We start from the raw sequence: 13520 nt of genomic DNA, 5'->3' as shown, positions 1-13520 counted from the left end.
AAGAGTTCATCAGCTCAATATATATTTATATATACAGTATGTGTATATATATATATATATATATATATATATATACACACAAGCTCACACACAACAGTTTGTCAAGAGCCTGTTAATCTGTCACTCCCATAAGTGCCTTGCCAACTTTCAATATGCACACATATTTATGCATTCTTTTTCTCTCCCACTTTATTTTATACTTTTTTATTTTTCTGTTAGCCGTGATTATGCAGCGATCAGTGATGTGCTTTGCCTGAGGAGTTTCTTCTAAAATAACATGTCTAAATCCAGTACTTCAGGCGTTTATAATTAGTGTTATCACAGCAACATATGGCTTTTTTTTGGGGCTTTTTTTTGGCTTTTTCTCTTGTGTTCACTTGCTCTACTTTTATCCAAAAGTGTGCTAACATTCCTACCACTCGGGACTCCCTCTTATCACAGACACAAGGACAAAACTCTATTTTTCTTACTTAAGGCAAGGCCCTAAAAGCCCTGTTCCATTTCTTCTAACCTGGTTCAGTAAAGTCATGAGGTCACCCTAATTTTAAAACACCTAGTCTACTTTGCTTAACTACTAACTAAATACACCGAGCTCAGTTGACTGTGAGCATGATGTCTATTACTTGTACACAAACTTGGCTAATGGCTTAAACATTATAACAAACTGGCAAATTACCTAGAGATATTTTTCAAGTACACCGTACAATGTTTCCCCTTTTCAAGTACACCGTACAATGCGCGTTCTTCTAAGTTCTTATTCAGTTTCTATACTAACTTCTCGTTCACAGGAAGGTACTACTATTATTATTACCATTATTATTATTATAATTATTATTATTATTATTATGCAAAACTTTTTTTTTGGTACCAAATTTGTTATAGATTTATTGAGTCGATACAAATATTCCACCACAGTTACAGAAAAAAAAAATTGTGTGCCAAAAAAGAAAGCAGCATATAATATAAAGCAGCAACTTTTTAGAAAAAAAAGAAAAGCCAACAGCAAACAATTTTCACACCAAATATTGCTTGCCCTTATTTTATTACATTACTGCTCCTTATATAAGTTTCTTTTATGTGGAAATGTTTTCAATGCCAACTTTGTTCATGTCATTTTTTTTTTTTTGTATGTAATGTACCCAAGACTTTTTCACAGCACTGTAAGTAAAACAGCCGTTAGGTTTTACTGAGGATGCTAGAAAATATGCCAGAGTTCTTCTTTTAACTTTGCCACTAATTTTTTGTTTTCATGAAAAAAGAAATAAAAACTCTGGAGGCTACTTCATTCATTTATTTATTAATTCATGTATTCATTTATTAATTTATTTATTAAATCATTTTTTTATTTATTCATTTTATGTGTCTATCATGTAACATGTTGCTTTATTCATATGCAGTATAAAATATTTTCCTGTAAAATCATTTATTTATTTTTAAGTTATTTTTGGAAATAGCAGATTGTTAGTAGATTGTTTTATGCATAATGATGCAGACCTGATAAACATGTAGTACCTGCAGTACCTGATAAACAAAGTAGTACTACAGATACTACTAGACTTTTGCACACTACTGTATACTGTAAAAATATAATACCAGTTAATATACATGCTTTATAAACATCCACAAAATCATGTGAGAAGACAGTAAACCTATTTGTCTATTTATTATGACAATGTCACCACAGTAAGATGGCGCTTCACTTTATCACTTCTGAAAGGAGTTAAAAAAAATGATGATTCGATTTGACATTACAGCAGCCACCCATTTTGATTCTTGATTCATTTTATTATTATTTTTTTTTTTACTAGATGCCGTCCATGGTCGTGCAGAGGGCAGTGTTCATGCAGTGTGTGCGTTGGGGGGTATGGAGTCCTTTCTCCGATCCTGATGGCCCATGTGAAAGTGTGTGTGTTAGACTGCTGGGTGGTGCCCTACCCAACCCTTATGGAGTTATGGTTTATACAGCACACACACAGCAGGTAAAGTTAGACAACATATTACAATAGTCAAAACAAGTAAGAATACAAGTCCTCCATTTGGGATCAAAACCAGAAATCAGGAACTTGGATGGTGTTGGTGTGTAAAGTTTTATGCACTGCCAACATGAAGAACTTGTGCTAAAGATAATTAATTAAAAAATTAATTTTGTTTATATTCACACCTTCAAAAATGTATTCTGGTGTTTTTGGCCAGCTATTTTTCAAATTAATAAAAACAAAAAAGTTACATTTGTGTATGCCCAACTATTTTGGGAGAATATCCTGAACATTGAGAAAGGAGGTGTCATAAAAACAAAGCATGACAGCCAATCATGGAAAAAAAACAGGAAATAAATACCTATTATGAGCTTAACGTTTAAAGTTTCGAAACTTTTCATCTTGCAAGTGTTTTTTTTTTTCTCTTTTTTCCTTTTAAGCACTGCATATACTCACATACACACATGCACATACATATATCCTGTACTTAAGCTGAAATCCTACCATCTTACAATTATAATGATGGTGCCAGTGTAATTATGTAATTGCTATATTCATCGCTAAGGGCTAGTGAAAGAGCATCACTGTCCACGCAGATCAGTCCAGGAGGAGTGTAGAGTATCTTTGCAAGTCCTATGGGCCGACTCTAACCACCATTACAGCCATTACACCCTCATTAGTGTATTAGCTCCATCCTGTTGTGCCGCTGTCATATTAAAGTCAATTAGCATCATTAGATGAAGCACTGCAGTAACATCAGAGTATCTACTCTCAGGCAGCTTATATCTGAAACAGGCTTCCGCAGACACTCCACAGTGCGTAGAGATAAAGCCATCGACACATCATTCCTGATGCATATTTTCTAGAATGTTGTTTTGCCCATGAAATGATGGCATTGGGAAGTTGGGTTTAAGGTTTGGTGACATTTAGGGTCAAGGTATTTTTTCAAGCATGACGTATTAAACTTCCAAGCAAAGTTACACATTTAGTTTTCTCTTTTATGTTTCAGACTGATGCAGAGAGAAGCAGTATCAAATTCAAGTTTATGAGCCACATAGAAGGCACAGCTTCCAATGTGACATCAAAATCAATCTCTCAAGACAAGCCTCAGTCTAAGAAATGGCATGTCACCTCCCAAGGTAACTTTTTCAGAGTTCATTTTCAACAACTTTAGAGGGGGGAAAAAGGCTTGTACTGTCCACCACGCCACTCTGATTAACGAACTGCAAATGTTTGTAATGTCTATGCTTAAAAGTACTTACAAATAATAAAGGATATGAATGGGTAGCCCCTGTAACCATCCAAGTCATAAGGTACAGTAAGATCACTAAAAATATATATTGCATGAAGTTGAAACAGATTTTTTTTTTCTCTTTACCTGATCAAAAGAAGGGAATCTGAAAGGGGAAATGATGTATAGGGATGTATGGTATACTGTAGACCTTTTGTGCCTGACGTCACAACATCCGTCTCTCATGGTACTGGCCACTTTTGAACAGCAAAAGCGATGTTACTTACTTGATGCTAGTACCAAAACCAATCACAATCAAAGAACAGAAGCTGTCAATTGCTAGGTTACTTTTTTCAGCAGGTAATTTAGCAGGTAATCTGGTAGGTGCAGTAGCTTAAAGGTGGTTAATGGTACTTCTGCCGCCCGCTGTTGCGATTGACGTCATAGTAGTCATGGACCTGCAAAAGGTCTATACAAGGATATATAGGGGTTAGAGATAGAGGATGGAAATTACACAAGAGGATCCAAATGGATCCCCTTTTTATAAAAGCAAAGGCAGTTAGGGGGGGAAAAGGAAAGGAAAAAAAAAGGTTATTTTGGCCTGATGACATAAGTATTTACGTATTCACTTTTTGTATCTTTTTTTTTTTTTAACACAGTTTTTATTTGAAACACGTGTACCCCTGCTTATTTATGCAATTAGCCAATCAGCCAGTAATTTTGAGAGGGTTAAATGGCTTCAGTTAATATTCACTGTCTTGGCTTCAGGCCCCCTGTGACCCTACACAGCATAAGCAGTATAGATAATGGATGGATGTTCCTTAGCAAGGATAACCTAATAGAGAAAAAGCCCCCTTTTTTCCAAACCCAAGCCTTGATCTTCAATCATAATGTACAGTATGTTAGGAAGCTGGAATTGTCTAAGTTATAATATAATTAATATAATATAAGTTGTAATATACATAGAGTCCAGTTCATTACTAGAGGCTCATTTCTTGAACTAGGAGAGGAAAATGGAAAGAGACATTTGTCCATTTTTATTGTTGAATGCCTACATTTCTGGCATTTGGCAGACGGACTTGTGGGTTAAGGGCCGTGCTCAGGGGCCCAACATTAGTAATCTGGTGGTTCTCAGGTTTGAACCTGGGACCACTGTTACCCCTATCCTACTCTATTAGAGCGTGGATGGATGGATGGATAGATAGATAGATATCTACTGTAAATAGATACTGTAGATAGATAGATAGATAGATAGATAGATAGATAGATAGATAGATACTGTAGATAGGTAGATACTGTAGTAGATACGATAGATACTGTAGATAGATAGATACAATAGATACTGTAGATAGATAGATATAATAGATACTGTAGATAGATAGATATAATAGATAGATACAGTAGATAGATGGATGCATGGATAGATACAGTAGATAGATGGATGCATGGATAGATACAGTAGATGGATGGATGCATGGATAGATACAGTAGATAGATGGATGCATGGATAGATACTGTAGATAGATAGATACTGCAGATAGATAGATAGATACTGTAGATAGGTACTGTAGATAGATAGATAGATACTATAGATAGATACTATAGATAGATAGATAGATAGATAGATACTGTAGATAGATAGATAGATAGATACTGTAGATAGATACGATGGATAGATACGATGGATAGATACGATAGATAGATACGATAGATAGATACGATAGATTGATGGATGCATGGATAGATACAGTGGATAGATGGACGCATGGATAGATACAGTAGATAGATGGACGCATGGATAGATACAGTAGATAGATGGATGCATGGATAGATACTGTAGATAGATAGATACTGTAGATAGATAGATAGATACTGTAGATAGATAGGTAGATACTGTAGATAGATAGATAGATAGATAGATAGATAGATAGATAGATAGATACTGTAGATAGATGGATAGATAGATGGATGCATGGATAGATACAGTAGATAGATGGATGCATGGATAGATACAGTAGATAGATGGATGCATGGATAGATACAGTAGATAGATAGATACTGTAGATAGATAGATACTGTAGATAGATACTGTAGATACATGGATAGATAGATGGATGCATGGATAGATACAGTAGATGGATGGATGCATGGATAGATACAGTAGATGGATGGATGCATGGATAGATACAGTAGATAGATGGATGCATGGATAGATACTGTAGATAGATAGATATTGCAGATAGATAGATAGATAGATAGATAGATAGATAGATAGATAGATAGATAGATAGATACTGTAGATAGATAGATAGATAGATACTGTAGATAGATAGATAGATAGATACTGTAGATAGATAGATAGATAGATAGATAGATAGATAGATACTGTAGATAGATAGATAGATAGATAGATAGATAGATAGATAGATAGATAGATACTGTAGATAGATAGATAGATACTGTAGATAGATAGATAGATACTGTAGATAGATACTGTAGATAGATACTGTAGATACTGTAGATAGATACTGTAGATACTGTAGATAGATACTGTAGATACTGTAGATAGATAGATAGATAGATACTGTAGATAGATAGATAGATAGATACTGTAGATAGATAGATAGATACTGTAGATAGATACAGTAGATAGATACAGTAGATTGATGGATGCATGGATAGATACAGTGGATAGATGGACGCATGAATAGATACAGTAGATAGATAGAGCATAAAGTTTTAATTTAAATGTGGCTTGTCTCTGTATTACTTTAAAATAATAGCACACACACACACACACACACACACACACACACACACACACACACACACACACACACAGATCTCACCTGGGGTTATAATGTCTGTTTAAGGATTGTGCAAACTGTAAAAATAACCCTTATATGACCTTTACAAACAGATTGGTCACTCTGGTCATTAAACTGGTCATTAAACTGTTTTCTCAAGGCTGACCCACTTGAAAGCTGCCATGCCTTGCAGTTCCTATAGATCTGTGCGTCTGATAGTGTGTGTTCTTGTGCCCTGCTGAAGTTGCACAATTGTGTGGACCATTAAACAGGGATTTTCCGGCATTTTCAGTCAAACTTACCTGAAGCTGTTCCAGAGATAAGTTTAAGCAGGGGAGGTAATTTAAGTGATTACCAACTAGATGTGTGATTTTAATCGCTCCAAATTGGTAATAATTCCAGAGCGAATTACCATTTGTGTTTTTTCTAAACGCAAAGCTCCCACAGTAAGAGTATTCTGGTTAAATCAATCTCATGGTAGTTTTATAATTAGGGCCAGTAATACTAACAGCCGTGGTCCACGTTATTGCTTGCGTGTCCCATCTGACTTGGGAAACAAAAACATGTTTTCTGACTATGCTGTGCTAATGCCGGATATTTGTGTTAGCATGGGCAGAAATCTAATTCTAAAGCCAATCAATTAACTTAAGTATTTTTTACCAGATTTACAGTCCCTCCTTTAGTTAAACTAATCCCACTTAAGTAGGGATTAGACTGACCTTCATTCTGTAGACAACTTTCACAGTAGCTACTTACCTGATGGCATTTTCTCTGAAAAGTAAACAAAATTTTGACTTTTACCTCAGGAGACATCTAGGATAGTCGACTTCTGTTGCTAGTCAGTCTGTTTGCTGGTTTGAGTATTGTCATGTGTCTGAGTGACTGTCAATCAGTTTGTCAGTTTCTGTGCGTGTCCATGTTTCTGTTGTTTAGTATGTCCATATGCCTGTTCAATTTTTGGTCCATGTCTCAATGACTGTCATTTCATGTCTGTGTTGCTTTCTCTTCTGGTTCATATGCTGGTCAATGTGTCTGGCCAGTAGAGGTGTGCAAAGTACACAAATTCTATACTTGTGTCAAAGCAGAAATTCCTAATGGCAAATAGTACTCAAGTAAAAGTACTGTAAAAGGCCTTCATTTTATGACCTTTAAAGTATTAAAAGTACAAGCCTTGTATTAGCACACAGTAGTCTAGTAGTCTTTCTCTCTGTCTCTCTCTCTCTCTCTGTCTCTCTCTCTCTCTCTCTCTCTCTCTCTCTCTCTCTCGATTAACTTGCTCTTTTCGTCACTGTCTGCAACCAGCTCCACTTCTGATTTCAAACACCTATTGCATTACTGTATGTATCGCAGAAAAGGCAAGTTTCTAAAAAGTGCATCATTGTCAGCAGGTGGAAAAATCTTCAATTCAAATACTACACACCTCTGTATTTAGGTAACGCAGTGACATGCAGAAGCAAAAGTAAAGGTATTTTCTGTACTATTAAGAAGAGTAAAACTAAAAGATACCCTCTAATAAAACTATTTAAGTAAGGTAAAGATACATGAAATACATAGTGTGTTGCCACCTGTCTCAATCCACGTTTTAATCTGTGTACAGTGGAACCTTGTGTCGTGAGTACCTTGGTCCGCAAGCGTTTTGCAAGACAAGCTAATTTTTTAAAAACATTTTTACTTAATAAATGAGCGACATCTTGATACGCGAGTAAAATGCATGCGATTTGTCTGCTGAGCGTCACATGATCAAAATTAAGCCAATGGTTCTTTTCTCGTGTGCGCTACAGGATTACGGGTAATCGTCTACCATGCTCAGTCTCAGTGCACATGCGTCACTGGTATAGACACCAAACGCTTGTGTCCTGTTTATCATAACATTGTGAGCACACACACTAACGGAAACACTGCTCTGTCAGGATTCTTTTTAAAGGTAATGTCATTCTTTTCATTTTATACTTTTATTTTATACATTATTTTTGATGTGGAAATTCGCTTTAATATGTTTTGATATACAATCATGCGTCTGGAACGAATTATGCTCTCAATCCAAGGTTTGACTGTATTAGCCGGAACTTTCGGTTTCCCACCGTGTGTCAGAGTTATAGTGTTTTTGATTTTTTGGCCAGAGAAAGAAGGAATTACGATGAGTTACACAATAATGAGAAGAATAATGAAATACTATATAAAATAACCTTTTCTTTTCTTTCAAGTTCGGAGTGCTATCAGAAACCTGTTTCAAAACATTACACTTGTCTATAAATGACAAAATCAAGGTAATAGATTATACACTACATTTACATTTATAGCATTTGGCAGATGCCCTTACCCAGAGACCACATACAGTCTTCATGTAAAGCATTTTTGTTTGCTGAACTAACTAATAGTTTTAAAGTTTTTTTTATTTTTTTTATTTAAAGAATAAGCAACTCAGCAACTTTGCATATTAACAGCAATTTGCTTTTTTTATTCTCAAAATAACCGTGTGCATTATGGGCTGATTGAAGTGGATGAGTGATGAGAAACAGATACATGATCATATATGACTTTGATTTGATTTATGACTTAGGATCTGTAACATCCTATCACTTCTGATCAATACTTATACAGTCCCATTAGCTTACTGCATGACATGCAGACACAATAACAAAATCTATGACTAGTAGAGGAAATTAAAAACAACCATCAGTGGATCATCAGCCACCTCAGTAGGCTACCAGTAATTCCAGTTAAACCAGTACTGCTCACCAAAGCTACAGGAATCAGGTTTGTTTAATTACAGACAGATTATACAAATTTGTAAGTGTGGCATGTCACGTTTTTCTTGTTTCATTTTGTAATGATCTGAACTCTGTCAGCCGCTTATGATTTGTCTGATAGTTTGTGACGGTAGCGCATTCTTTGTTGCTGTCAGCCGTGGTAAAAAACCAAAGACTTCTCATCTGTCATGTCGAGCTTAACGAGGCATCAGTGCAGCTCACCTATACTTTCCTGATTAAATCATGCGAGACGCAAAGAAGTTCCATGCTGTCTGGTGAGCGAGAGCGTGAGGGAAGGGGTGAAGGTGTAAATAAGAAGGATGGTGTAGCGAGAACGAAGAAGAGAGAGTGTGAAAGACAGATCGATGAGTTTACATGCGTGTGAGGGAAAACAGATGGAGTCTTAGACGGAAGGATGATGATTGTGAAATTTGGTGATATATTTTGCTTTTACTTAACACCGTTTTTTTAATTATTTGAAACACACCTACATGCAAACATCAGTGAGCATAAGTGCCTTACAAATGGGTTTTAGGACAAAAGTATTATTTTTTTTTTATATTGTCTAATGTTTGTCCTGTTTTGTGTAAAAAATCATTAAAGTAAAGTAACAAAAAAACAGAAATCCTGCAACTGAAATATTGATCAAACTCCCAAAATGCAGCATGAATTTTTGAAAAGGAAGTGAGCTTGCTCTGATTACTTGTTTCCCTTCTCTTTCAGATGAAAGCAAGCTCGCACTTGAAGCTTCACCACTGCACAGCACCCGTGGTCCCGAAGTAAGAAATTCACTATCTGTTACTGTAGCTCTCTTCTCTTTTCCCACCACTTGTCAAATATGCATTTTGCTATAGGCTTTCAATTCGGTACTAACAGCAACTCATGCAGTGACTACTAAGGCACCTCTGTGTGTCTGTAGGAAAAAAAGGTTTAGTTTGGATTCACCATGGTTGCCATTGGTTACAGTAGAGTTGCACCATGAAAGGTTGGGAGAGCTTCCAAAAGGCAAAGAACATTCTGCTTACCCAAAAGTTTAAGGAATGTAAAGAAAGTAGAAAGTACTGAGCATTACTCTTTCTCATTATATGACTCTACACCTCAGTAGTTTGTATCTGTTCTCTGTCATCAATTTCTTTTCTGATCTCACTTTCTTTCTTGATTCAGCTTATCCAGCATACTCACGTTTCCCTTTTTACTCACCGCTCTCAATGTATAGTAGGGAAATGCATTTTTTTTTACTATCCACACCTTTGTTCCCTTTTATATTCTTAACAATTATTACTTGTCCAATCAACATTGTCAACTACCATTTTTTTGGTCTGTGTATAATCATTATTGCTATTATTTGTCCACTATTTCTCATCTATTATACTCACTATTCTGACCAGTATACAGTACTTACTATATACTTATACTTTAAAGTGTACTTACTATTCATATCATCATTCTCCATACTATATTTATTTTCTATACTATAATACTATATTCACTATTCTATTCTTTATATTATCTCGATATACAGTACATTTAACACTATACTCGGTACTGTCATTTATTTTTCTACAAATGCTGTAATGGTAAACAATTTCTTACTATGCTTTTGATTTTATTTAATTTTCTTTTTTTAATTTTTAGAAATATTTATTACACAGTACCTTATACAACTGTGGTTTTCAATTCAGAACAGAAATGCCTTTCTCTACCTGTGGAATGAGAGTGTTTGGCCACAAATTGAAATACATGCGCACACTAAAAAGTTAATGAATAGAAATGAACAGAACCATCTGTTGTACTTACAGAGATTCCAGATCAATTCAATTTGTGAGCTAATCACCTAGTCTGTATTGAGGAGAATGAGGATTGATTCAATTTTTTAACTGTCAATCTATTCCACACATTCTTATTCACACGCAAGCTGAAGCTTCAGCCTATGGAGCATTTTTTGTTAGACTAAATTAGATAATCCAAAAATAAAAGATGTCTTTGGTGGTTAATATATCAGTAAGCAAATTTTCTATAGTTTCTGAGCTTAAAACAGGTCTTATGAGTTCAGACTGATCCAGGAGCTTTGTTTTTTTGTTTTTTTTGCTTGTTTGTTTTGTTTTTAACAGAATATAATATTAAATATTAAATTCTGCAAACACAAAACTTCACTGAAAAGAAATAAAAATACAAAATAGTTTGAAGGATGAGTTATTTAGTTCACAGTTACATTGGTTTGTGACATCCTTGCACCTCCAGGATCCGGGTCCGATTTCCAGCCTGGCTCGATTCCCACCTCTGTGAGCATGGAGTTTGCATGTTTTCTCGTGCTTGGTGGGTTTCCCCTGGTGCTTCGGTTTCCTCCCACAATCCAGAGACATGCAGATTAGGCTAAGTGGCGTTCCCAAAATTGCCCATAGTGTGTAAATCAGTGTGTGTGTGTGTGTGTGTGTGTGTGCTCTGTCATGGATTTGTACTTTACCCCGTGCCCTAAGTATTCTGGGATAGGCTCCCGACCCCCTGCAACCATTTATACAGGATAAACGGTATAGATGATGAGTGAGCAAGTGATATTTTATTTCAGTTATTAAATCTGGGTATAACTTTCAAACCAAGTCATCTGTATAGGAATTAGAGTAGTTTTATACACGGCCTGACCAAAAAAAAAAAAAAAAAAGACACCATTTCAGAAGGGCCAAATGATCAGGCTGCATTAAGGAAAGAAAACAGCCACTGAAATTTTGGAATTATTGAAACTTGGTTACAAATCGTTCAACACATTATTATTAAAAGCTGTATGGATAGTCCTGTACCGTCAACTTTGTGGAAGAAATGTGATCGGAAGAATAGCATGAATGGAGATCCCTTAAAAACTCGGTGTAATTGCTATGGTAAAAAAATCAACAGTATAAAACCATAGCTATGGTTAATAATACAGAAGAGAAACCATCACACTCAATGTGATGAGAAATCACAGGAGAGGGACTTAATAGCTGCATGGCCATAATAAAACCACTCGTTGGTCTAATCAGTGTGCAAATGTCCTCTCACACCTGAGTAGATACACTGGTAAGAATCACAAGATCATTGTATGCCAAACAAACATCTTCTAATGCTCAACACATGAACAACTCCTAATCTGTAGCACTAGTTTTCAACACTGGTGCTGGAGGAAGCCCAGTTTCACACAGTTTTGTTTTTTTCTGCTCTATTTCATTCCCTGCAATTCAGAAAAGGCTCTAAATTAGATGATTAGTTAGCTAAATTAGGTGTGCTGGCCAAGGGATCCTTAAGGACCAGGGTCGAGAACCACTAATCTACAGCATACCAACTCATCTACCAATTTCTTGTGAATGAAGGCATAAAACAAACTGACATTGGCAGAAGGTGTCAAGCATAGTAAGGTGATGTGAATCGTTCAGTCCGATCATGGCTCTGGCATACTGAGAACTTTCTACCTTGATGGTACTGTATGCAGCACTAGTGAAACAAAGAGATCAGTGCAAAATTTCATCAGGGGATTATATACTGTAGAGAAAGAAAGGTAGTTTTTTTTTTTTTTACTTTCATATTTGTTTTCTATTCTATACAGTTAAAAGTTTGGGTTTGACTTGAACTCCCCTCGTATGATGTGTGCCAATGGACTTGGTTTCCTTGTATTTATTGATGATGTGACTGCTGAGAGGAGCAGGAGGATCGATTCTCAAGTGTCCTGGTGAACCTGGTGCATACTACAAACCTATACAAGCAAAAAAGTGGAATGTTCTGCAACGGTCAAGTTAATCACCTGACCCAAATAAAACCGAGCATGCATTTTAGTTGCTAAAGGCAACACTAGAGGCAAATTTCCCCAAGAACAAACAGGAATTGAAGACAGCAGAAGTACAGGCCTGGTGGATCATCACCAGGGAAGAAATCTAGCTTCTGGTGATGTTTCTAGGTTTCAGTTTGAGGAAAGCATTGACTGCAAATTATTTACTGTTAAACCAATGGAAGATGCTTTAATTTGATATTTTAATCCCTTAAATTAAAGCTCCTATCATTATATATAGTATTTTCACCTCCCGTATAATTTGATTGAGCCTAAATAACAATAACTCATAAAGTTTGGAATTATATATGGAACTTCCTGTAAATAATATATTATCAGTACAAATTGTTTTTTTTTTTTTTTTTTTTCAGGGGTAATTACCATAACAAACTCAGCATCATTTAAAACTTTTGTTTTGTCAATCTGAAAAGTAAAATCTCTTTGTGCTGTTCGCTGTCGCACTTTAAGCCCAATGTTTATCCGTGTCATTGTGCCTGTGCCAATGTAAGCGCATCAGATTGTGCCTGTGGTACCACAAACAGTGCATTTATTTGGCTGGAAGGAGAAAATGTGTTCAGTCTGTTCTCTCTCTCTCTCTCTCCAGCTATGCCTGCCGTTTCTGAAGGAGAAAAAAAAAACAGCAAAACAGATGTCCGCAAAGTTGTAAAAGAGCTACAACTAAAACACACAACACAGTGTAGGTTTGCACGACTGATGCAGACTGCATTGATTCTGGCAAGGGGATCGGGTTTTTTATTTTTTATTTTTTATTTTTTTATTTAATACGAGACCATGTGGTTAAGTTAAATGTCATTTCACAACTTTTGTGTGTGTGAGTGTGTGTGTGTCTGCAGAAAACCAAAATGCCGTTGTATCTCAGTCCTCTGTTGTCTGTCTAGGCTGCATCAGCGCACTCTGATTGATGGGCCGCTTTTCACCCTTTCCTCCCCCTTCCTCTCACTC

General features: G+C 35.9%; 1 protein-coding gene across 3 annotated transcripts in view; it reads left to right on the top strand.

Annotated features, from left to right (window-relative positions):
* Window positions 1–13520, top strand: part of nphp4 (nephronophthisis 4) — a 208299-nt gene that overhangs the window by 114293 nt on the left and 80486 nt on the right. For all 3 annotated transcript variants that reach the window (XM_053503110.1, XM_053503109.1, XM_053503111.1), the window contains exons 9-11: window positions 1809–1979; window positions 2986–3115; window positions 9488–9543. In XM_053503110.1, coding sequence (XP_053359085.1) covers window positions 1809–1979; window positions 2986–3115; window positions 9488–9543 — 357 coding nt within the window. The remainder of the gene's footprint in view (window positions 1–1808; window positions 1980–2985; window positions 3116–9487; window positions 9544–13520) is intronic.

The sequence above is a fragment of the Clarias gariepinus genome, chromosome 9, assembly GCF_024256425.1.
Source record: "Clarias gariepinus isolate MV-2021 ecotype Netherlands chromosome 9, CGAR_prim_01v2, whole genome shotgun sequence".
NCBI lineage: Eukaryota > Metazoa > Chordata > Actinopteri > Siluriformes > Clariidae > Clarias > Clarias gariepinus.
This window is presented reverse-complemented; position numbering and strand designations above follow the sequence as displayed.